This window comes from Sus scrofa, chromosome 12 (genome assembly GCF_000003025.6).
Source record: "Sus scrofa isolate TJ Tabasco breed Duroc chromosome 12, Sscrofa11.1, whole genome shotgun sequence".
Lineage (NCBI taxonomy): Eukaryota > Metazoa > Chordata > Mammalia > Artiodactyla > Suidae > Sus > Sus scrofa.
In genome coordinates, this window is record NC_010454.4 from 43,975,966 (window position 1) to 44,000,847 (window position 24,882).

The 24,882-nt window shown below is 52.5% G+C and overlaps 1 protein-coding gene across 6 annotated transcripts in view; it reads left to right on the forward strand.

Moving 5' to 3' along the window:
- KSR1 (kinase suppressor of ras 1) overlaps window positions 1-24,882 on the forward strand; it is a 208,612-nt gene that overhangs the window by 48,744 nt on the left and 134,986 nt on the right. For 3 of the 6 annotated variants that reach the window (XM_021067467.1, XM_021067463.1, XM_021067468.1), the window contains exon 1: window positions 9,767-10,193. The exons of 1 other annotated variant lie outside the window; for it this stretch is intronic. In XM_021067467.1, coding sequence (XP_020923126.1) covers window positions 9,963-10,193 — 231 coding nt within the window. In that variant the 5' untranslated portion in view covers window positions 9,767-9,962. Of the gene's footprint in view, window positions 1-9,623; window positions 10,194-24,882 lie in introns of those variants that run through there. 2 more of the 6 variants (XM_005669083.3, XM_013981183.2) reach the window with 2 other exon arrangements.

Below are 24,882 nucleotides of genomic sequence, written 5' to 3' on the forward strand. Positions count from 1 at the left end.
AGAGAAGTGCAATCCATTATCATTATCATTAATTATATTCCAGGTGTGGGGAAGTATCTCTTGGCATTCAGATCCTAGGAATTGTGTGTGTGTGTGTGTGTGTGTGTGTGTGTGTGTGTGTGTGTGTGTGTGTGTGTGTGTGTCTTTTTAGGGCCGTACCTGTGGCATATGGAGGTTCCCAGGCTAGGGGTTGAATCGGAGCTGCAGCTGCCGGCCTTCGCTAGAGCCACAGGAATGTGGGATCCGAGTCATGTCTGCAGCCCACACCACAGCTCACAGCAATCTGGATCCTTAACCCACTGACCGAGACCAGGGATCAAACCTGCATTCTCATGGATACTAGTTGGGTTCCTTAACCACTGAGTCACGACTCCAAGATCCTAGGAATTTTTGAACCTGGAATCAGACGTGTGCTGGATGGATCATCTGGAAGCAGGCAGAACAGCAAGGACATTGGAAAAAGTTTGGCTTCACGAATTTATCTTCAAGTATGCAATCAAATAATATAGAAAAAGGCTGTTTTCATTTTAGTATACATCCAGATTTTATATTTTATGATTTTGATGTTGATTCATGTTTGTGGGAATGGGCGCCATACTCTTTGCAAAGCTTTGACCCTGGAAAGGATAGGGCAATATTTAAAATTTCTAGTGACTTCCCATTCCCCGCCAAACAACCTTCTAGAAACAGCTCAACCTCACTTCAGCTCCCTTTTATAGGCTGTGATCATTGGGAATCTTCTGAAGTTGGAAAACCGTAGCCTAGCTACGGCAATGATTGGTACTGTTACAGTGTCCTTAAGACGTGTGCCAGGCGCAGAGGTTGAGGGCTTTCTCTGCCGTGTCCCCTTAATCCCGCTGACAGCCCTACCCGGGCAGTTTGCGCAGGAGAGCCTTGAGGCTCAGAAAGATAAAGTGACTTGGTCAAGGTCACCTTGGGAATGACGGCTAGAAATGGAATTTAAACCCGGTCTGCCTCATTCCACAGCTCTGGCCCTTGACCATTCCTCATGCCGCCTCCTAGAGGCTGGAACCAGAGGGGGCAGAGAGAGGTTCTCATTCGCAGTCTGCACTTGACAGCGTTCTGTGACATTAACACGGGACTTGATTTACTTCCAGATCCATGTGGCCAGATTCTTTGCTCAGGTTCCTGTCACATACACATGTGATATAATCTCCTTAAAAGGAAAAGAGAGTTCTTTCAAAAGATCCAGGAGAATATTTAAGCATCTATCAAGAAATGTAGTCTTGCAAAAGTGTTCCTAAATTATTGACTTTATCTTGCTTTGTGGCATTTGTAACATTGTTTAGTGCCTATTGTATACCATGCACTCACTGTTCTAGGTCCCAGGGACATGGGAATGGGCAAGGCTTTTGGATAACAAATGCCTGGGTAAACAAGGAGACAAATCCCTAAACCAACCAGGGTGACAAATAGGGATAAAGTTGATGAAAGAAGCAAACAGGGCAGCACAACACGGTGACACAGGCAGGGCCGCTCTGGAGAGTTGGGTCAGGGAAACCTCTCTGGGGAGGTGGCTGCTGAGCTGAGAGCTGAAGGTTAGAAGGCTCCATGCATCTGGTCAACCAGAGAGCACCACAAAGGCCACCGTCCACATGGGGAGGAGGGAGAGGCTCTGGACTAGGCTCTGGAGCCAGCCGTGGAGAGGATGAGGGACCAGCAAGACCAAGAAAGAGCAGCCTGAGGGGAGGAGGACAAGCAGACGTATCAGGGGCCAGGAAGCCAAGAGAACTGTTTTAAGAAGGAGGGTGTGGCAACTGTGCTTGAGAGACTGTCTCTCAGATTCAGGAACGTGGAGGCCCCCGGTGACCTCGAGAAGACGAATTGCAGTGGAAAGCTTGTCAGGCTGTGCAGCGGAGACAAGAGCTGGACTAGTGGGTCAGAGGAACCGTGGGAAGCGAAGTCAGTGCTTCCAAGAAGCTCTGCTATGGAGGTCGGCAGAGAAATGGGGCAGAAGCTGAAAGGGCGTTTGGGGTGCCCAGAAGCTGTTCTGGCGGGTCTCCCATCCAACAATCCTTTCTCTGCCCACGTTCCGTGCTGGGCTGTGGGAGGGTGACCCTCTTACCGCATCCCCTGCATTCTCCTGTTAGAATGTGCCCGGGTGGGTTCAGCCCAGGGGAGGCAAAGGCAGGAGAGCCAAAGGCTGGAAGAAAGGGAGGTGTCCCACCCCCACCCCCCGCCTCACTGCTTCCACACCTGGTCTCCAGGGAGGAGCTGTGACCTCTGGGCCCCCAAGTGCTTCCGGGCCACCCACCCCCGTGGCTCTCAGAACATTATTTCTTCCCCTGGCCTATTCTGAGCAAGAATTTGCCACCCCTCCTGAGCTGGGGCTTGTCTCTGGGTGCCCAGCATCCTTGTTTTGTCCCTTAACTTTGTAAGTAGCCCTTCCTTTGAGGTTGGTTGCTTGAATCATCTGAGTGAATTCTCTTTCCTGCTTGGACCCTAACTAACCAATACAGGGTGTGCTTCCTCTGCCTGCTGGAGGGGATAGATCCAGACTCCAGGCAGAAGGCAGCTGGCCTTAGGCTGGTTGCAGGAGGAGAGGCAGGGAGCCCCGGCCCAGGGCAGGGGGGCTGGTATTTGGTCTGATGGCGTCTAGTTTCTTAAGGAAGGCTGAACCAAATCCCTCAGCTGCAGAGTGCAGTGTAGTTTGTAGAGACAGAAGAACGTATGGAACGGCCACCTCTGAGAATAGGAAAATGGACTTTCTAGGAAAGACTGGTAGGCCTGCCAGGCATGGAGAGTGCCAATTTGAGGTTTGTGGTCGTGAATTTAAAGAGCAGCCGTGTGCTTTCCCCCAGCATCCTTCAGCCGCTCTGGCACGGGCCTGGGGGCGGGTGCTCAGGAGGGCTGGGGCTTCGCCAGGTGTGGACAGAGAAGGGCCGTTTATGGCGGGGTTACCTGGGGAGCCACAGTCACGTGGAACGTGGAGTCTGCACGGGGCAAGGAGGGAAAGGGGGCCATGAGCGGTGATAGTAGGAAAGGTGATAATGGACCTGGATGGGGGACTTGATGAAGCACATAGGAGGAGAGGAAGCGGGGCCCTCAGCGGAAGACTTGAAGTGATGGGGAGATGGTACAAGAAACCGTAAGCTGGGGGAGCACATGGTGGGCCCCGATGGCTCAAGAGGGGCAAGGATTTGGACATGGAGGAGGATAAATGGTTTGGATAATACCGTAACTGGGGGCAAGGTGGGTACCCATGTCACCTCTTGGCCTCCCCTAGACCAGTTTCGCCATGCATCTCCCTGAACAGTCCCCTCCTGCCAGGGGGCCTGAAAAGCCAATGACAGCTTTGGGGTCTCAGTTTTAAGGCTGAGAAGGCCATTTGTCAACTTGGCTCCTTCTTGCAACCTGATCCAGAGCTGGTTCTGACCACGTTGCGCTTGGGGTGGTGATGGAACTACAAGCTCGGGGCGGGGGGGGGTAAAACACTTGCCCAAGGTCGTAGAGAGTCTGTTTGAATCCACAAAGGCTGACTCTCCAGGCAGGGACACAGGCAGAGAAAGAACCAAAGAAAAGTGATGCTGCAGAACCCTCTGGGAATATGGAAGTTAGAAAGATTTCTTCTGTTGTGGGAGGGGGAGGCAGGAGGCTAGAGCTAGAGCTGCAGGATGAACAGAAATGCGTGCGGAGGAGTTCCCGTCTTGGCTCAGTGGTAGTGACCCCAACTAGTATCCATGAGGATGCAGGTTTGATCCCTGGCCTCGCTCAGTGAGTTAAGGATCTGGTGTTGCTGCGAGCTGTGGTGTAGGTCACAGACGAGGCTCAGATCCTGTGTTGCTGAGGCTGTGATGCAGGCCTGCAGCTGTAGCTCTGATTGGACCCCTAGCCTGGGAACTTCCACATGCCTTGGGTGTGGCCCTCAAAAGACAAAAGACAAAAAATAAAAATAAAAAAGAAAGAAATGCACGTGGAAGTTCCCATCGTGGTTCAGCGGTTAACGAACTCAGCTAGTATCCATGAGGATGTGGGTTCGATTCCTGGCCTTGTTCAGTGGGTAAAGGATCCAGCATTGCCATGAGCTGTGGTGTAGGTCGCAGATGTGGCTTGGATTTGGCCTTGCTGTGGCTGTGATGTAGGCCAGTGGCTACAGCCTCAACTGGACCCCTAGCCTGGGGACCTCCATACGCGACAGGGGCGGCCCTAAAAAAAAAAGAAAAGAAAAAGAAAAAAAGAAAGTAATGCACGTAGGGAGATGGGGAGGAAGGGCTTTGGACCAAAGTGATGGCCTGAACAAAAGCATGGTGGCATGGCATTCTGTGGTGTGACCCAAGATAGTCGAGTGAAGGCAGCGAGGATCAACAGTTAAGCAGGGCTCCTAACCTTGTCTGCAGCCCTGGGGTTCAAGGATATGCCTCAGGGGGCCCACAGACCCTCTGAAGTTGTATCATAATTGTGAGTAGATGTGTATGACTCTTTTCTGGAGAGAGAATTTTATTTTCATTAGATTCTTAAATTGGGACATTGACTCAAAAAAGCCTTGGGTAGCAGATGGGCTTGGAGAAGTCGGCAGGGCCTGGGAACCAAGGACCTCATAGGCCCTGTATCAGGAGTTCATACTTTGCTTTGAGGCCAGCAGGGGTCCGTGGGGAGTAATATGGAAATGGTCTCAGGAAGGCAATACAGGTTATGGTGAGCTCAAATCGGTCTCTCTCTCTCTCTTTTTTTTTTTTGTGTGTGTGTGTCTTTTTAGGACTGCACCCACGGTATGTGGAAGTTCCCAAGCTAGGGGTCAAATCGGAGCTGTAGCCGCCAGCCTACACCACAGCCACAGCAATGCTGGATCCAGGCCAAGTCTGTGACCTACACCACAGCTCACGGCAATGCTGGATCCAGGCCAAGTCTGTGACCTACACCACAGCTCACGGCAATGCTGGATCCTTAACCCACTGAACAAGACCTGGGATCGCACCTGAGGCTTCATGGATACTAGTCAGGTTCGTTAACTGCTGAGTCACGATGGGAACTCCAAAGGAGAGTCTCTTTATAAACTCCAAAGAGATGTACCACTTATTGCTCTATTCTCAGAGACTGGCACAGCGCTGAACACATATCGGGGGCTCCGTAAATATTTGCTGAATGAATGGGTGAATTTATGAGCACAGGGGTATGTGGTAACAGAGTCCATCTTTCCAGAGCGACGTCATGGATTTCCTGGACAAGTTAACTGAAGGTGAAATCCGGGAAACCTGAGGTCCCCTTGCACTCTCCTAGGTTCTGAGATGGGGCTGGGGGTGGAGGTGGGACTGGGGGAGAATGGGCGTGGCCACACCTGACTGCAGGGTGGGGCTCCTCCCTCAGTGTCCTGCGGAATCTGTGGAAGGACAAAGGATGGCCAGGGTAGCCGAAGTCATTTCTCTTTCCACATTCAACCCAGCAGCTTGTCCGGTTGACTCTGCCTCCAAAACGTGTCCTTCGTCCTCTCTATGTCCTCCGCCGCCTCCTCTCCCGCCCTGCTCCTGCCCCCGCGCCTTGCTGGGACCTCTTCAGCAGGCCCGAGTCCGGCATCTCTGCTTCTGCCCCTGCCTCTTTACCGTCCACTCTCCGTGGGGAGGCCAGAGAAATCTTTTCAAATACCTCGCAAGGAATGTACTTAGAAAACTATGCTTCCAAAACTTTAAAATACCTTCAAGTCCCATGGGGATGGTGCTAAAAATCCACACTATGATTCAGTTGATCTTGGGCAGAGCTCGAGCCTGCATTTCTAACAAGCTCCCAGGCAGTGCGGTAATCTTGGACCACATTAAGACTAACAAAGACTTCAGGGAAAAATCCAAACTTCCTGCCCCTGTCCTACTTTATCTGGCCTCTGCCCAGCATTCTCACGTCATTTCCAACCCCTGTTTTTCTCTCGCATCACGCTGTAGCCACACTGGCCTTCATTCTGTTCCTGGAGTGTGCCAAGTTGTTCCTGCCTCAGGGCCTTTGCACGTGGTGTTCCCATTGCCTAGCATGCCCCCCCCCCCGCCGCTTTTGTCTTTTTGTCTTTTCCAGGGTTGTACCCGCAGCATATGGAGGTTCCCAGGCTAGGGGTCTAATCGGAGCTGTAGCCGCCCGCCTACACCACAGCTCACGGCAACGCTGGATCCTTAACCCACTGAGCAAGGCCAGGGATCAAAACCCACGTCCTCATGGATACTAGTCGGATTCGTTAACCACTGAGCCATGACGGGAACTCCAGAATGCCCCTTTCTGAGAGCTCCAGATGGCTGGCTCCTTTTCTTTAGTTAGATCTTAGTTCACTGATCAGTCGGGAAGTACTTCTTTGATCACTTCATCTAATGAAGCACCGTGTCCCCTGGCCCTTGCTGTCCCTATTTGCTCTTTTCCCTTTCATAGCACTTATCATTCTGTGAATTCTTCTTGGTAATATAGTTGGTGACTTGTTAATTACCTGTCTTCACACTCCTGTTTGTTCCACATGAATAAAGACGTGGTTTTCCATGTCTGTTGGGTCAATACATGAACGTGCTTGCATGGCTGTTGCCGTGTTGAGATGCAGGTAGAGGAGTCCAAGCGGGGAAAACTCAGAGTGACACTAAGGGAGCTGCCTGAGGCAGCGGGGAGAGAGGAGGGACGAGGCAAACTTTTGTACTGAGGGTGTCACAGAAAAAGTCTGGAGAGCTGAAGCCAAACCTAAGAATCAGCACCTGATAGGTGAATTCCTCTAACTAGAGGAAACTCACTCTGGAAGGTGAGGAAGGAATTTATTATGATTTTTTTTTTCTTTTGCTTTCTAGGGCCGTGCCTGTGGCATACGGAGGTTCCCAGGCTAGGGGTAGAATTGGATCTGTAGCTGCCAGCCTACTCCAGAGCCACAGCAATGCTGGATCCGAGCTGCCCCTGCGACCCACACCTCAACTCATGGCAACACTGAGCGAGGCCAGGGTTTGAACCTGCATCCTCATGCATACTAGTTGGGTTTGTAACCGTGAACCATGGTGGGAGCTCCCTATTATGAATTTGTTGAGTAAACAAGAATAAATATGTCGAACCATTCCTTTGTCACCATCATTTTGCCTAACTATCTTGTTCATCTTCACAACATATAATCTCCATCTTGCCAATGAGGAGCGGGGCTGTGAGTTAGGAGACTTACCCAGGGTCGTCCAGCCATTCAGAGACCACGCTGAAAACCCCTTCGCTAAAGCAGCTGTAAAGGGCCGCACTCCCAGACCCCTTCCCAGCTTTATGCCGTGCATGGCACCTGTTACCACCTAACAAACCATGCATTCTGCTTTAGTTAATGTCTTCTCTCACCAGAGTCTAAATTCCTGGAGGGTAAGGATCTTTGTTTTGTTCACTGCTGATTCCCAGAGCCCCAAACAAGGCCTGCCACATAAGTAGACGCTTAATGAATATGTATGGAATGTTAAAAGGGTGAATAAAGGGATTATTTAAAAACCCTTGCTTTCTGTATCTCTAAGAGGCAGTTCTGTAAACGAGCGGCCAACCAGACACCCAAAGCCAGTCGGGAAGACTGGAGAGTGTCTGAGATGAACTGGGAAGGAAAGCCGTGGCTCACTGAATGTCCTCCACCAACCAGAAGACAACTGTGTCCACAGAAGAGGGACCTGGATAGACTGGGGAGAGAGTAGCCAGGGAATGGGGCTTGTCCAGTCTCCAGCCCTGCCACCATTGCCCTAATGGCATGGGTAGGCGTAGATGCCACAGGCTGGCTGTGGCCCTTCTCGGGATATGGCTTCCCACGTAAAGCGGTCATGCGGGAAAATGTGTTGACCAGCTCCCAATTACAAGCTTGATGTAAATGCATAATAAGCATTTATCAGGAAATCTCTTGTGAATTGAATTAAACTCAGCCAGTCACTCAAGCCTGGCAGCTCTGGCTGCTGAACAAAAGAGGTTCTGAACCAACCAGGCTGTACTATGGACAGTCCCTCGAGATAGTTCTTGGTCCATGACCTTCCTCTGTGCCAAATCTCCTCAAAGTTCGGCCCCCAGACCGCAGCATCAGCATCATTAGAGAACTTGTTAGAATGCAAATTCTCCAGCCTCATCCTCATCCTCCTGAATGGGAGACTCTTTGGGTGGGGTTCATCCTTCTATGGATTAACAAACTCTGCCAGAGGTTTTTTTTTTTTTTTTTTTTTTTGTCTTTTTGCTATTTCTTGGGCCGCTCCAGCGGCATATGGAGGTTCCCAGGCTAGGGGTCCAATCGGAGCTGTAGCCACCAGCCTACGCCAGAGCCACAGCAACGCGGGATCCGAGCCGCGTCTGCAACCTACACCACAGCTCACGGCAATGCCGGATCATTAACCCACTGAGCAAGGGCAGGGACCGAACCCGCAACCTCATGGTTCCTAGTCGGATTCGTTAACCACTGCGCCACGACGGGAACTCCTGCCAGAGGTTTTGATCCACTGTCAAGTTTGAGAACCACTGTTACACAGTTTCTCTTTCAGGACAGAGTATCTACCTGAAGAGCTCATGAATTGGGTTGCACAACTTTATGGACCCCCTCCTGTGTGCCAGGTGCTGTATTTGGCTCTGTGAGGAAGATACCACATAAAATTAGCCAGCTGCTTCTGCAGCCAAGGGGCTTAGGAGAGAGATTTCCTCTGGTTGGCGCATGTTGGAAGGGATGTCTGGGACCTTTGATTAGTCTTGTCTACTCACTTTAGGCTCACATGAACTGGTTAAGGGGGAGGGTGGGGGAAAGACAGGGGTTGAATGCTGGATTAAGAGGCACAGAAAGGCACAAACAGACCACTCCCAGCCCAGGACAGTGTTTGGCCCATGTCCACTGCTCAGGTGAGGGGGGGGGGCTGAGGGGGCATGTTTAGGAGATCTTGAGATTGAAATAGTAGCAACTGCTAACATTCATCTCCTGACTACACAGGGGCAGTAATCACTCTAGGTGCTGTGCATAGATGATTTCATTCTTCATATGAACCTATTCTTCATATGAACCCTATCAGATTGCTGCTATTATTACCCCCATTTTACTGATGGGCAAACTCAGACACTTAGAGATGAGCTAACAGCTAGACAGTGGAAAAGACTGTTTGAACCCAGACTGTCTGCTTGCTCTCCAGCACTCCCAAGTGTGACATATCAGTGTGTCGCCCTAAGCGTCTGGACTGTCCTGTTGGGTTGGGGCTGGTGAAAGGATGGGACCCTTATTTTGGTGGGTAAATAGCATGTGGAAGAAAACCCTGCACCTTCCTAAGCCTGTACATTTCCTCTGGCGTGAACAGTAAGGAGTCCAGGGCTTTGCGAACTAACCAAAGGGCAAGTACTTTAGGCCCCTTCCCACTAGATGGCGGCCCCTAAACCCACAAATTCTGGAACCTCCACTGTCCCTGCCCTGGAGGATTCAGCTGCGGTCGAGGAATTGAAGGATGCGCACCCCAACCTCCTCCAAGGGGCCACCGGCCCCTACCCGCCCCTCCACGGAGGGGTCGCGGGAAGACTCGGACAGGAGGGGGATGGGGAGAAGGCGGCGGTGGGCGGGGAGACGAAGCTCCCCTGGCTCCGGGAGCCGAGGGAGGAGCTGGCGTGGAGCAGCCACTCCCGGGGCGCAGAAGCTGGGCGCTCCCGCAGAGCCTACTCCTGTCACGGAGGGGAGAGCCGGGACCGCGGGGTGCGGTCGCCGGCGGGGGCCCGAGGGCGCAGGCGGCGGCAGGTGCGCGGGGCGGACTACAAGTCCCAGCATGCCCAGCTGCTCTGACCCGGCCCCCGCTGCCACTTAAAGGCTCCGGGAGCGGCTGCCGTCGGGTCGCCGCGGCTTTCGCTTTGCCGCCGCGGCTGGGCGGGCGAGAGCGGTAGGCTCGGCGGCCGGCGGTCCTCTCACACCAGCTCTCGCAGCGGCGAGGGGCGCTCTTCGTCCAGCCCTCACGGTTCGCGGATTACCTACCGAGGCGCCCGCGCCCCCCGGGCTCCCCGCCTCGGCCACTCCGCGTCCCCGATGCCGAGGCATGGATAGAGCGGCGCTGCGCGCGGCGGCTATGGGGGAGAAGAAGGAGGGCGGCGGCGGGGGAGCCGCGGCGGCCGCGGATGGGGGCGCCGGGGCCGCGGCCAGCCGGGCGCTGCAGCAGTGCGGGCAGCTCCAGAAGCTCATCGACATCTCCATCGGCAGCCTGCGCGGGCTCCGCACCAAGTGCGCCGTGTCCAACGACCTCACCCAGCAGGAGATCCGGACCCTGGAGGTGAGGAACCGCGGCGCCACAGAATCGGGGGCCCGCGCTGGGTCTGAGGAGGCAGGGGTCGGCGGCCCTGAACGCACCCCAGCACCTCCCTCGCCGCTCCAGTTCACTGCTTTCCCAGTTGCATCCTTGAGCCGGGTCACCTCCTTTGCGGCTTCCTCTCCCTCCTCCACTTGCTCCTGCGGCGGGTGCAGGACCCAGGACCAGTCCCTCACCTTGGGCGGAATTTGGGGGGAGGGGCGTAGTGGGACCTGAGATGGAGGCTCGAGGAGCCCACGGGCGGGATGGGCTGCGCGCGGACATCCCCTGCCACCCCCCACCCCATTTCCACCTCGCCTGGCCGCAGGACTCCTTCTCCCACTGAGTCACATGCTAGACTTTTTCCTGGGTGACTGAGCCCAGCCGCTGTGGGCCGGGGTGATGGGGCGGGTCGAGGTCCCTCTGAAGTGTGAGCGTAGGCCGGTCGTTCTCTGCCTTGCCCTCACGCCCCAGACGCTGTCTTGTCCCTTCCTTTCCTTTCCTTCAGGTTCTCGTCCGTCTCTTATCAAAGTGTTTGCTGAAACTGCATTTTTGCCTCTGGGGCATTGAGTGCTTCTCTTTCGCACTGCCCCAGCGTTTCACTGCTCCCAATGTAATTACCCACCAACCTCCCCCTGCCCCGCACCCCCACCCCCCCACCCCCCCACCCCCCGGGGTTGGGGGGCTTTGGCTTAGGAGCTATTATGTTGGGGACCAAAGCTTTCCGTGCGCCGATGACAATATTTAAGGGGTTCTGGTGGAGGCAGCCTCCATTGTAAAGAAGAAATAGGACATGCGGCCCTTACCCTCTCAAATTATAGCTGGGAAGTGCAGTATTTAAAGGATTTGGAAGAATCAACCAAAAGGGTTGTTGGGGGTCCCAGAAGGGGGAGTCCCCCTCCCCCATACCCAGTAGAGGGAAACTGGTACCTTCCCAGCTTGCTTTTGTCCAGAGGCTGGGGAGGCTGTGAAATTCCAGGCACCCCTTAATTGCTGCTATTCTACTTTGAAAAAGAGGCCTCTTTCCACCTTGTGTTGTCACATCTGACCTTCTGCAGATCTGGAGATATTTTGTGTTATTAGAACCTTAACTTTTCATCCTAACTCCCCGCACCACCACCACCATTGTCTCTGCCAGCGGTGACCAGGCCAGCTGGTGATTTGTGGCAATTATGAGACCCGGTCCTCTGTGCACACCACAGGCCAGAATCCCTGTTTGATCCCAAACGGTCGGGGGTGACTGTTTTCCTTTAGTTTTATTTTCTTGAAAGCTACGAAACCAGAGACATTGGAAGCATCTCATCAGTGCTAGCTATTATTATTTTTGTTGTAGTTGCTATAGCAGTACTGACCAGGGCTTTTACTTAAAAAACAAACCAACCAACAACCCCACCCCACCCCACCCCACCCCACCCCACCCCTTCCCCCCCACGACTGTCCCTTCTGCATGCACGCTGCTGTTTTCCAACTGGTGAGAGAAACTGGTTTCTTGAACACAGCTGAGAGTGTTTGCCCAGCAAAGTTCAGTTTTTAAACCAACACAATAGGGGGCCTGTGTGGCTTCGTTCTGGGAGGAGGGGTCGTTGTCCAGCAACACAGGGCTGGTTGGGCCGCTACGTTGTTGGGATGAGAAAACGTTCTCTGTTAGCCTCTCTGAATGTCCCCACGTCGCTCCCAAGTGCTCCTGCTTGGGAGAGTGGGCCTGGGAGAATCATGTGCTGCTTTTTCTCTGGAAGCGGTGCCTTGCCTTCTTGGTGCCCTCACTTCCAGGGTCACTCATTTGGACCAAGGGTTGGCATTAGGACACCCCAGGGTGTCCCTGTACTTGAGTTTCTGGGTTGGTTTATTCAGTGGCCTCCTTCCTGGGTGTGTATTGGATGATCAGCTCTGGCCACCAGAAGCCCATCCAAAGGCCCAAAGGGGTTCGCAGTGGGAACCAGACCCAGTACCCAGCTCCGTGTCCTCTCCACTATCATGTGGATTTGGGTCCACCTTACTCCCTGAAAAGGTGGGACCTGGGCTGTTTGGGGGATGGGACTTTAGATGCCAGGATCCAGTTCCCTAGGCCTCAGCCTCCCTTCTTGAATAGGGAGCTTAGAGTGGTCTCTGCAGGCTCTTATGGCCCTCAATTCTGCGGTCTAGGGAAGGGGCCTCAATGGGGTTGAAATAAATGTTTGTTCTAACACCCCTGTGTAAGAATATCCCTAAGAGTGGTTCTAAAATCCAGATTTACCAAACTGATAGAATGGGGGGATGGTATTACTCCAAGCATGCTGACGACAGGGGCACGGTGGCCAGTGACTTTGAATTCGGGTCCAGATACTGTCTGTATGACCTTGGGCCAGTCCCATGACGTCTGAATCTCAGGCTTCCTCATCTGTAAAATGGGCACAAGGCTACTTAAACCGGTGACTTTGTTGTGAGTCTCTAAGTCCGCAGGCTTTCTACCAAGAGAGTCAGCCCATGAACTTTCCCAGTGAGAGTCCAGTGAAGGCATTCACACCCCAGGCCACATGTAGGGGAAGGTTCTTTGACAGCCGGCTCTTGTTTCCGAGAGCTGGTGACACAAGCCAGGAAACAGTCCCGGCAGCCTGTGGTGAGGTCAGGTGGGGCAGTGGGATGTCCACTCTGGCTTTCTTTCCTGTTCTGCAGGCTCTCCTCACATACCAGGCCAGGGCCCCCAGAGACAGGGCTTGCAACATTGGATTCTTGGCTTTTGAAGAAGGGGCTGACCAGAGGGTTTGGCTTACGCAACCACGCCAGACTTCTCCCAGCATCGGAGGAACCCCAGCCCACTCTGGCTCCCACTACATATGCACTCAATGAGGTGCCCCGGGAAGTCCCTGACCCTGGGCCCGACAGCTGGTGCCTCAGATCGTAGCCTGGATCATCGGGGGTGGGGGGTCAGCACGTCTGGGGCCCTGCCTTCCTCCAGGGAGTGGTGGTCCAGTCTGGATCCAAAAGACTGGAAGAAGCCAAGGTTTAATATCTGCCTCCTACCTGCCAGTCGGTGTGCTGGACCCCCCTCCGTCTCTGCAGATTTCCTGGAAATCCACCAGCCTTCATCACACGCATATTTTTTCCTCTCGAGATGAGAAGGGGAAGGAGATAAAATCTGAACCCAGAGTCTGAATCTGTAAACAGAAGTTGGGAGGCAACTTCATTCCAGCAGAACCTGGTGCCTTCTCTCCATCAGACCCTCCTTGGGGTCTGACAACTCCACGGAGGCGAGATGGAATGTTCTCCTTCCCCGGATGTGCTCACACGGGGACACCTGGCTGCCTTGCAGCTGGGCCTGGAGCTCCACGTGGGTTCTTTCCTTCGTTCACGTGTCCTCTTTGGGCCAGATCTGTGCCAGGCAGGGAGACAGTGGTGCCTCACGGAGTCATGTTTTCTGGACATTGTAACTTTGCCTTTTCCTGCCAGCCGTCTAGCACTTTCTAGAGACAGGCCTTGCCACACCAAGTGTCCCCATCTGGTGCTCTTATAGAGACAAGTTTCTGCTAAGCAAGCTGATCTAGAGAAAGGGGTCCTCAAAGGGCCTTGACCTTCACTCCGCTCCGCTGTGGCAGAGGTCAGACCCTTGCGGTGTGGAGGACCTGAGCTCTCCCTGCGGTGCCCCCCCGCTTCCCAGAGTGGTGGACGGTAGAGCTGCTGGGAGAGGAGGGGGTGCCATTTGTTCCCACAGAGCAGGTCCTTGGGGGTGTGCATGGACATGTATTCACTCAACAAACCTGCAGTTATTACTGATTTGCCTGCTGAGCTGCTCGCTGCCACCACCCTGGCAAGGATGCTGAGGTAGGTGGGATGCTTTCCCAGTGTGTGGGGACACGTTGGGTCTAATGGAGGAGCCAGGCCAGCAAACAGTAGCAACTTCAGAACAATGACTTGCTAAGAGTGCCTCGGAATTGAGAATGTGCTGGTTGGCCGGTCCGACTCTTGCTTTTATGGGAAATAGTCCCAGCGTCTTGGTAGTGACTTGTCCCGAGTCGAATGCCCCTGGCAGAGCTGAGAGCGAAGTCCGGTTTCCTTTCCCCGCCCAGCCCCCGCCTCAGAGTGTGGCGTTTCTCTGCTTCTGCCCTGCCCCATGGTTCTAACCTCCTGTGGGAGGCTTTCACTCTAGCCACCCCCCGGAGGGAGGCAGAGCTGGGGCACTGTCCCCTTTGGTGTCTGCTTTCAGCTTGGCAATTTTTTTCCCCTGGTGAAACTTGCCACCAGCGTTCCTCGGAGGCAGTCTGGAGAGGACTCTGCAGGTCCCAAGAATGGGGAGGCCTGGGGGGTGTTGGAAGGGAGGCCTTATCAGATCTGCAGCCCAGGTGAGCCTCTGCCTGGGGACACCACTGGGAGGGCCTCCTTCCCCGCCAGGTCGGCTGGCAAGCTGGGAACACTGCATTCCCCACCCCAGGATCCTGGACCTGCCCGGTGGCTGTGGCCTGGAGAGGGGCTGCAAAGGCCCTGGTCGTTGGTGGCCGTGTGCGCAGCGGTGGGGGCAGTAAGAGTGCCTGTGGCCAAGTCTCTCTGTGCTTTTGAAAAGGACATCCTTTCAGAGTAGACTGATTGGGATCTTTTCCTGCATTCAGTTCAAAGGGAAAGCTGCGTAGAGGGGCCTGTGGGGTTATGGGAGGACCTTCCAGCGGAGCGAGGGCAGAGCTGGAACGAGAAACCTTCTCGGTCACCTGTTCTGAGGCTCTTGGCACGTGTTGCCCCATTTCATGCTCACAAGGACCCGTGAGGTTTTGTCCCCATTCTGCAGATGAGGACATGGCAGCTCAGAGAGATTCAGAGAGTGAGTTACTCGGCGGTAGAACCTGGGTTAACTGGTCTTCAGAGCTCATGTTCTGAACCTCACAACTGCCTCTAGACACTGGGGGCAGGGTGGTATTCTGCTCAGGGTCATGACAGCTGAGCCCAAGGAAGTGGCCAGGAACAAAAAGGGCCAGCCCAGGGGCGCCTGGTGGCTCAATTCCAGATGCCGGGGCCTTTTGGTGGCCACCCCAGACTGTGCGGCCCCAGTGCTCGGGCTGGGGGCCGCTTCCCTAAAGTGCTGCCCGGCACATCCTCAAAGACAGGTCTCTGTCAGCAAAGTGTGATGCAATCGCTCCGTGCTGCTCTCATTCTGAGAAATGAGAAGCTGCCTAGAGATCCTCTTACTCATAATTGTTTTAATAGATACCTGCCCTTCTCTCGGCATCATTCCTCTGGTGAGCACTGCACTCGTTAGCTTTCCAGTTGTATTAAAATATTTTAAAATCCACATCATGATAAAGGCTCATTATTCCAAAGAAAACACAAATGACTATCAGGATAACGCAGCCATAATGCCACCTCTCAGAGTTAATTCTTGTTCATGTTTGGCTGTATATTCTTCTACTGTTTGGCTCCCCTGCATTTGCGTACAAACGTACAGGGATGTATTCCTGCTGCTCACATGTGCGAAGCCATGGAAATGTTCTCTGTCCGCACCAGTGCACACAGGTGTGCACTATGCCTAGTAGTGGCTGCATCTTGTGGTCATGTCATAAACTCATCACACCCGTCCCCACTTGCGGCCATTCAGGCTCTTTCCACACCTTGCTAATAGAAACCTTGTTGCGGCGAGTGCATGAGTGTATTCCTAGAGGTGGAATTTGCTGGGTCAGAGTGTTTGTACACATTTAACCCTATTCTTTGAAATCTTTAGGGCCTGGCATGTTCCCCCTGTCCCCTCCCCCCCACCCGCCCCCCTCCCCCACCCACCCACCAGCAAGAGTGCCAGGATTTACAGAATGGCAGCCTTCATGTGTTTACCCCTTTGCCATAGTCAAACTCGTGGTTGACCCATCCTGAGGTCAAGGAGTGTGAACTGGAGACAGGATGTGGCCCCCATGGCTGAAGTTCTGGGTTATGTGTCAAGGATTGTGGGTTCGAGTTTTGTGGGTGCCTGTAGCAAGGGGGGCCCCTGGGTTGGCCATTTAGAGAAAGGATCTTTCCTTGCTCCCAGGCAGCAGAGTGTGGCTGGATGTCAGGTCTCTGTGTCTAGGGACAGGGCGCCTCTGGGCAGTGCATGGCCAGGTGGTGAGTTTTTTATCACCTGAGGCTCATGAAAGGCACCTCACTGAACTATAACCTCAGTTTCATCACCAACCACAAATATTGATCAGAACCCCAATTGGGGTGCCTTGGCTTTGGGATTGATCAAATGGAGGTGTGGATTCTTAAGGTAAGAGGGCTACAAAGGATCTTGGAATTTCCATCCAGTCCAGCCAGATGGTGCAGGTGAAGAAGTTCAGGGCCCGAAGGGAAGGGCCTTACCCTGAATACCTATTAGATTATTAACCCGAACAAAGAGTGGAGAGGTGATGGGTGGTTATACAGGACCACTGAATGGGGAGTCAGACCCCAGACCTCAGACCACCTTGACCGATGGCCAAGGGCAGCCTGCCATCCCACCCTTCTGTGTTGGGGGCAGGGGTCGGGGGCGGGTGCTGGTCCTCAGCCTCAGGGAGTTTCCTGCAAGAGGAAGCAAGTTGGGTTTGCTTTCCTAGTCCCCAACTTGGTGTCTTAGGAAACCTGGGGACTGGAGAGAGTCTTGGGGAGCAGTCTGGAGTGTCCAGTGAGTGGGGCCTCTTTTGAAAGCCTGTCTGCCCAGTGGGCTGGCTCAGCCCAGATGGCCTGAGTCTTTGAACCCGATCTGACTGTGTCTTCAAGGGCTTCTCATCCTTCCACTGAAAGATCCCCTGGGACTGGGTGGAGGAACCTTTACTGCTATAGGATCTGGTATTTGACTTAAATTGGGGCATATTTTGTAGTCTATACCGTGATACTTTGTACGATATTTAACATCATGCTTCCAGAAGATAGGACCTTTTAATCCAGTGTCTTTGTGGCCATATGGCTTTCGCCCCTGTTCAAGATTCCAGGAGGAGACGCAGAAGCCTACTATGGGGATGGATGTTAGGATCAAAAATGCTTTGTCATTTATTCCCAGGCATGAGTGTTTCCCATCTGCATTGAAAATGTTTTCAAACTATCGCCACATATAAAACCTATATATTTCTATATCTCTGTATTTCTCTGTCTTCCTGCCCTTGGTGGGTGACAGTATGCTTTAACTGGGCGGATTGCCTTTGAAAATAATAGCGCTGAAGTCATCCTGTTTGCTTGCCATTCTTCTCCCCCTTTCATTTTTCTACCTTCAGAATAATTGCAGGAACGAACTAACAGTTGTGTTTAAAATTTACAACGGGACCGGGGAGAAAATGTGTAATGCATTATGTGGAATAGGCCAGCCATGGTTTAAGAAAAATAGCTTTTCATACAGTGTGAACCGTAGAACCGAATCTGCAACATGTTCATCATGAAGGTGTTGCCTTTTGCAAAGCTGATGAGATAAGCTGCTTGTAGAGTGGTGGGGCTTTTCTTTAATAGGGTACCTGGAGGTATTGAGTTCCAATTTAGCCAGTTCACTTTGGATTGGGTTGGGTTTTGGTATGGATAGCAAAACCAACTTCACACATGGTGCACAAAGAGCTTTGGCGGCCAGAAAAAAGAAGTTATGGATCATATTTAAAAAGTGACCTGGGGAATTCCTGTTGTACAGCAGGTTACGGATCTGCATTGGCTCTGCAGAGGCACAGGTTCGATCCCTGCTCCAGTGCAGTGGATTAGGGATCTAGTGTTGCTGCAGCTGTGGTGTAGGTTGCTGTAGGCGTAATTTTGATGTCTGGCCCAGGATCTTCCATATGCCAGGGGTGTGGCCATAAAATAAAAAAATTTTAAAAATTAAAAAAAAGTGACATCAGTGTTCTCATACATGGGGCATGATCTTGAGGGTCCCTCCTCTTAGCCTGGGACCCATGAAAGGGCTTAATGCAGCCTTTCCAGTACTGTTCTGCAAGATGCTCTCGTGAAAGAGGGCTTCAAGTAGTTGTGAACGGGCCCCATCAGCCATCTCCCTCCTGGAGATTCCTAAAGATGAAGACCAGTGTTTTAAAGGCTCTGAGAAGTCCTGCAGTGGGCGGGGGCGGGGGGGGGGCTGGTCCCCGAACTTATTTCTCCAGGGGATCCTTTTTCCACTGCCCATAGTTGGGGAAACATTTCTTTAAGCCATGAACAGGGGAAGAGACAAGAAATGGTAGGCTTAGTTTCAGCTACTGTGATTTTGCGATATTGAGGATCCGTTTGAGGTTCCCGTTAAAATCGAGTGGGTCGACAAGGATCTGGTGACTCCATACATTTACCTACGGTGCAGAGTTGCCTCTTGTCGAGGGAGGTGCTTTACGAAGGGAGACAGACCATGTTCTGGGCACCACACTAGCCCTTAGGGACACATTTCACTTAATCCTCCCAAGAAGCTGAGGAAGACATACCCAGAAAGGTCTGTATGTCTGGAGTCCTAGTGTCCTGTCTCCTCTTGGCCCACAGGGTCTGCCAGGAACCTCCTGACCCCGATGGTGGGCAGAAAATAATCCAGGAGAAATGCAGATGTGGGTGTGTTGGAGTCTGGGGCTGCTGAGGGCAGGGGAAGGGCTGGGCTGCAGACAAGGAATGCTTTTTAAAACAAAAAAGGAAATGCTGGCTCAGAATGGAAAGGAAAGGAAGCAGCTTCCTGTTTCTGGTGCTGGCTGTTTGAAGGGAGGCCCTCTCTCTTAGCCTCTTGGCCCATGGAGGCCCAGGCCGGCCGGGGCCACCTCTGGGTGCAGTAGACAGACACACAGCTTCTACACCGCTGCCTGAGGGCTCAGAATACAGGGCCGGGCCCACCCCATTTCATTTTCCCCAGGTAACTGGTCAAATGGATGTGTGGTTTTCAAAATGAATATCTATATGTGTTACAAAATGGTTGTGTCGCAATAGCTGACATTTACTGAGCGCTTACTCCCTGCCTGGCCCCCTTCTTAGGAGTTTTTGGTGGCATTTACTCCTTGCAGCTGCCTTGTGGGGAGGGTTCTGTTTTCTTCCCATTTTATAGATGAAGAAACTGAGGTGAAAAGCAGTTAAGTGACTTGCCCAGAGTCCTGCAGCCAAGGAGAGACCAAGCTGTGGCTTGAACCACAGTCTTAATACTGACTGGCCCTGCCTGACTTGCATTTGCTCCACTTCCACTTAGAAAATCTGTTAACACAGACTAAGTTTTCTAAAGACCCGTGGCCATTGTCTGGCTCCAGAGGGCAGCTCCAGAGCGTGGGCCAGGCCCTTGGTGATTCTTGGGTAAAGTGCCTGCGTCTGAGTTTACATTTTTTAAAAAATTTAGTTTTCATTTTCATTTTGTTCTTTCTTTCTTTTTTTTTTTTTTTTGGCTTTTTAGGGCCGCACCCTCGGCACATGGAAGTTCCCAGGCCAGGAGTCGAGTTGGAGCTACAACTGCCAGCCTAAACCACAGCCACAGCAACTCAGGATCCAAGCTGCATCTGCGACGTACACCACAGCTCACGGCAATACTGGATCCTTAATCCCCTGACTGAGGCAGGGATCGAACCCACATCCTCATGAATCCTAGTTGGGTTTGTTAACTGCTGAGCCATGAAGGGAACTCCCACATTTAAAAAAAACCTTTATTATGGAAATGTTCAAACATGTACAAAAGCTGAGAGAATGGTATTATGAACCCCCATGCAGGGATTCCCCCAGCTTTGGCAATCACTAGCTCCGGCCAGTCTTGGGTCACCCATGGCGTCTACACTCGAGTAAGCCTGGTTAGAGAATAGAGGTGGTGCTGGGCAGTTGGTATCTAGGAAGCAGAGTGACTCGGCAAAATCTAGTACAACCCTCTGCCGCCCAGCGGAGTGTCCAGAGCCCAGCAGGCTGGGAGGAATCCCTGTACCTTCTCCCTGTGCAGCGACCATTTAACTTTACCTCCAAGTTTCCTTGGGTCTCTGGAGCTCGCACAGTATAGGAGGGTCATCTTGCTCTTGAGCTGAAGCTCCTGCCACACCGAAAGCTGTTCTCAGGCGGCAGAGTCACAGCCACGGCTGTTCCCTAGTCCCACTGACGTGTGGAGTCACAGAGACAGTCCCAATGTCCAGGCACTCTCTTTTTTGTGTGTGTCTTTTTAGGGTTGTACCTGAGGCACATGGAAGTTCCCAGGCTAGGGGTTATATTGGAGCTGCAGCTGCCGGCCTACACCACAGCCACAGCAACGCCAGATCCGAGCTACATCTGTGACCCACACGACAGCTCACGGCAATGCCGGATCCTTAACCCACCAAGCGGGGCCAGGGATCGAACCTGCGTCCTCATGGATCCTGGTTGAATCGGGTTCATTTCTGCTGCGCCTCCACGGGAACTCCCAGGCACTCTCCTCTGTATTCTAGAGTCTCCTCTTTACTGTTCCTTGTTGCTTTATCCCCACACCATGTGATGTGTGTATTTTAGCCAACATTCACCGAGCACCACTGTGTGTGTGCCTGGGGAGGAGAGGGGGCGAGCACAGTCTCCAGGCAGCTCCTGGCGAACCCTCAGCTCAGTGGGTCCAGCCTAGAAATGGAGTCTGGGGCCCACGGAGGGGCTTCCTGGCCCTTGGTGGCTCTTCCCGTGGTTCTGTGCAGGCTGCCCAAAGCCGGGTGCTGCTGACCATGCTCTCATTTCTTTTCTCTGTGGTCGCTCGCTCCCAGCAGAGCTGGTTTTTCTTTGTTTCATTTTATTTGGTTTTGGACTGTATTCTCACAAGTTTCTCAGAGCCCTGTCGCCTTGGGCCAGCTGCTTCAGCTCTCCCACAGTCATGATGTCATTACTGGAAGGACAGTCTGGGGCACTTAGTGGGACACTGAGGGCTGCAGGGAGGACTCCGGGCTGTGGGGGTGGGGGTGTCATCATCGCCTCCTGGCTCCCTTCCTTGCCACCTCTGTGACCTGGGGCAAGTTCCTTAGCTCTGTGAACCTCAGTTTTTCTTGTTCGTTAAAAGGGGATAGGAATAGGTTTACTTGAGGCTCTTGGGAGGAGTTGCTGAGATACAGAAGGTGTGCTGGCTGGGGCCTGGTACTTAGAAGGGATTCAGTGTTTTTTGACCCCCCCCCCCCCACTTAGCATTATTCTAAAACACGTGTCCATGTGCCTCTCTTCTCTTCCTTGTGGCCATTTTCTTTTTTTTTTTTTTGGTCTTTTTGCCATTTTCTTGGGCCGCTCTTGTGGCATATGGAGGTTCCCAGGCTAGGGGTCGAATCGGAGCTGCAGCTGCCAGCCTATGCCAGAGCCTTGTAGCCATTTTAATTACTGCGTGATATTTCATCCAGTGCGTACACTGTCATTTGCCAAAACATTTCCCCTGTTTTGGGACATTTTGGTTGTTTCCAGCTTTCTGTTGTTATAAACAACGTAACTGGAATCATCTTAGCACAAGCACCTCTTTTTTTGTTGTTGTTCCTATTCTGAATTCATTTCCTTGGGATAATTCCCAGGAATGGAGTTATTGGGTCAAAGAGCTGATGTATTTGTGTGATGGGAGCTGCAAAACTGTCCTCCATCTTATACTTTTTTTTTGGCTGTGCCCACAGCATCCATCCAGGGACAGAACGCATGCCACAGCTGTAACCAGAGCCACAGCAGTGACAATGCCAGATCCTTAACCTGCTGAGTCACCAGGGAACTCCACATTTTATACTTTTTGAATGACAGTTCTTTTTAAATTGGTACTCCTGCTTGAAGCACTCATTTTTTTCTTTGCAGTCCTTTTGGTCTCTGTACCTTCCTTCTCCCACCCAACCTTTATTTTTCGCCATGTTAAGTCATTTCCCATCTTCCTCCCCCCCCCTTTTTTTTTAAATCTTTCCGTTATAATCACCAACTAAAATTGTAAAGCATTTAAGGTGTGTCAATCGTACCCCATCTTGAATTTGCTATTTTCTGTCTGCCATCCATTCATTCACTGTTTCTTGAGCATCTACTGTGTGCCTGGCCCGCAAGTGTGTTCCATGCTGAGAAGAGAACAATGGAGAAGACAGGCAGAGAAAGAAAAAGATAAAAGACGAGTCAATAGATAGAGAAAAGGGGCTCGAGAAAAAAAGCAGCACTGCTGGGGTAGAGCAATGGGCCGGGGAGAAGGCTGCTGCCTTAGATCTGGTGCTCAGGAAGGCTTCCTGCCCAGAGAAGGTGATGCTTGATCTGAGTCTTAAAGGATGAGAAAGCAGTAGACTCGTGAACACCTGGGGGAAGAATATTCGAGGCAGAGAGACTAGCACATGCCAGCGCCCTGAGGCAGACATGAACCTGTTCTGGTCAAGGACCAGAAGGTGCCAGGAACACAGTGGGAAGTGGCGGTCCCTGAGGGCTGTGGTCCACCCTGAGCTGGGCCGTGGCCAAGAGTGAATGCACTTCCTGTGGTTACAGCACAGGGAACTGTATCCAGTCTCTTGGGATCGGGACACGATGGACGATAACACGAGAAAAAGAATGCACGTATATTCGTATGACGGGGTTACTTTGATGTACAGCAGAAATTGGCACAACATTATAAATGGACTATAATTAAAACCCCCCTTTTTTTTTAAACAATTAATGCATTAATTCAACAAGTACTTGTCACCCCGCCCCCCCAGTCATGTGCCAGGCATTGTTGTGGGAGATGAGGGTGAATGAGAAAGTCACCTCAGCGGGGGAGTTTGTGGATGAGTGAACCCAGAGAAGATGCTGGTGGGGCATGGATGGAGGCCCATGGTGCCTCCCGCCACCCTGGGCTGACTCATCTCTGCATCCTGAGGTGTGTGGGCACTCGGGAAATGTTTCTTGATTTGAACCAAGCCGGGCTCTGTGCTGCCAGGCTTCAGTGTAGTAAGTGAAACTCAGTTGCCTGTGTCAGGCCCAGCATCTCGGCCTGCCAGGGCGGGGGCCCTGAGCCCCGAGCTTGCCAGCTCAGACAGGGGCTGCCCATGTCAGCTCTGAGTGTCTAGGCCCCGCTTATGGGAAACAAGCCTGAGAAATGGACGTGGAAACCCCCTGTTTACCAGGCTGCTCTGCCCTGCCCCGACCTGCCCTGAGTGGGATTCTGATGTGTGACTCTCCTTGGAAATCAAGACTTGGGGACATTGTGCATGTCCTGATTTTCTCCTCGTAGGGTGGGGCAGAGAGAGGGGAGAGGAGGTCCGAGCAGTGCTTCAAGGTTCTCAACTTCGGGACAGCCCAGACTGTGTACACCTAGGGAGCTGTCACCCTGTGGCCCTTCCAGGAAATGGACCTGGTGGAAGACATTGGCTGCTGTTTTGTGTGGAGACAACTGGATGGTTTATAAGCAACAAGGGGCTGTGATGCCATGGAGTTGGAGCCAGCTTTGACCAGACCTCACCTGCTCCTTGGGCTCCTTGTGTGTAAACTCGTTGCTGGGTGGGAAGGGAAGGCCGGATCCTAGAAATATAGTAACGCAGGCTCCCCGTGCCCTCCTTCCTCAGTGACAGCGAACCTGAGATAGACGGACCCGATTTTGACCTATCAGGAGTTTTACAGGAGATTTCTCAGTTGGTTCCTCAATAACGAACAGCCTTATCAGCCCACTTTATTGGGGATGAGGAAGTGAGGCCCAAGGTCACAAGTAATCTGTGGAGCTGGGGTTCAAGTCTAGAATTGTCTGATTTCATGTTTGCAATCATTTCATGATACCCCTCCCACACCTGCTTGACCTGGGGTCTTGTCTGGGGCAGAGCGAGGTCAGAAAAGCTTTGGTAACGCTCAGGGTTTGGGGAGAAATCATGCTACATGGGAAAGGGTCTGGAAATCTCTCCTTTTCCACACCATTGGGACGGGATAACTTCAAAGTTGCAAACAGGAGATGGCCAGAGCCTCAGAGTCCAGATTAGCAGGGGATCATTGGTAGAAGAAAGGAGGCAAAGCAGAGGAGGAGGTGGACACTCCTGGTTGAGAAGGAAGATGGGGAGACAAGCATCCTGGGGGGCCAGGGGGAGGTGGCTTCAGACCAAGGGCTCTTCTCCGATTCCATCTCAGAGAACTTGGCTTCTGTCTTGAAGTGCTCTGGTTAGAGAGGCAGCAGAGCTGTGAGCTGGGCCGCCATGGAGTCTGATGGGGCCAACTTGTAGGCGTGGTCGTATTTCAAGCGTTGGTGGTGAGTCTTAGAAGAAAGAAGGAGACAAGTCCCTGGGGAGAGTCTGCCTTGGTGGCCCTGACTCACCCTGGCTGAGGGGACTGAACAGAGCAAGGAAGAATCCATCAGCGAATGGAAACTTGTCTTTTTAGGGGACAGGAAACTTTTTCTGTTGTGGTTGGCCCGGTGGTTTATGAGAAGAGGTGAACATTTGAGGCAAAGTGCTGGGCCAGTTTTGCAGCTGCATCTTTGACAATTTTGAGAGTTTTAGGAAGTAGTTCTTTAAAAAAAGAGAGAGAAAGATAAAAAGAAACCAAAAGCCAAAGACGTTGTTACTCGCAATACCTGTGTGCAGACAGCCATGTGGGCCATGATGTGCCATGCGGCTAATGGAAAGTGGCTTCTTGGCACTGGTCCATCTTGTACCCTCTCCCGTCTTTGGCCCCTCAGCTGGAGGACTGCTGACTCTTCGCAGAAAAAGACTTCGTTGGCCTCAAATGACCAGACCTTGTCTCGGGCATCTAACAGCTTAAACTAAACTTCCTCTCCGGCCCTGTTTGGTTTAAGCAGTTTCCTGGTCTGGCGGGATTTGTTTTCTTAGCACCCATCTTGTCAAAGCCCCAATCCCGCTTGTCACAGCAAACTGGCCCCGCTCCCCCTGCGGCTGCC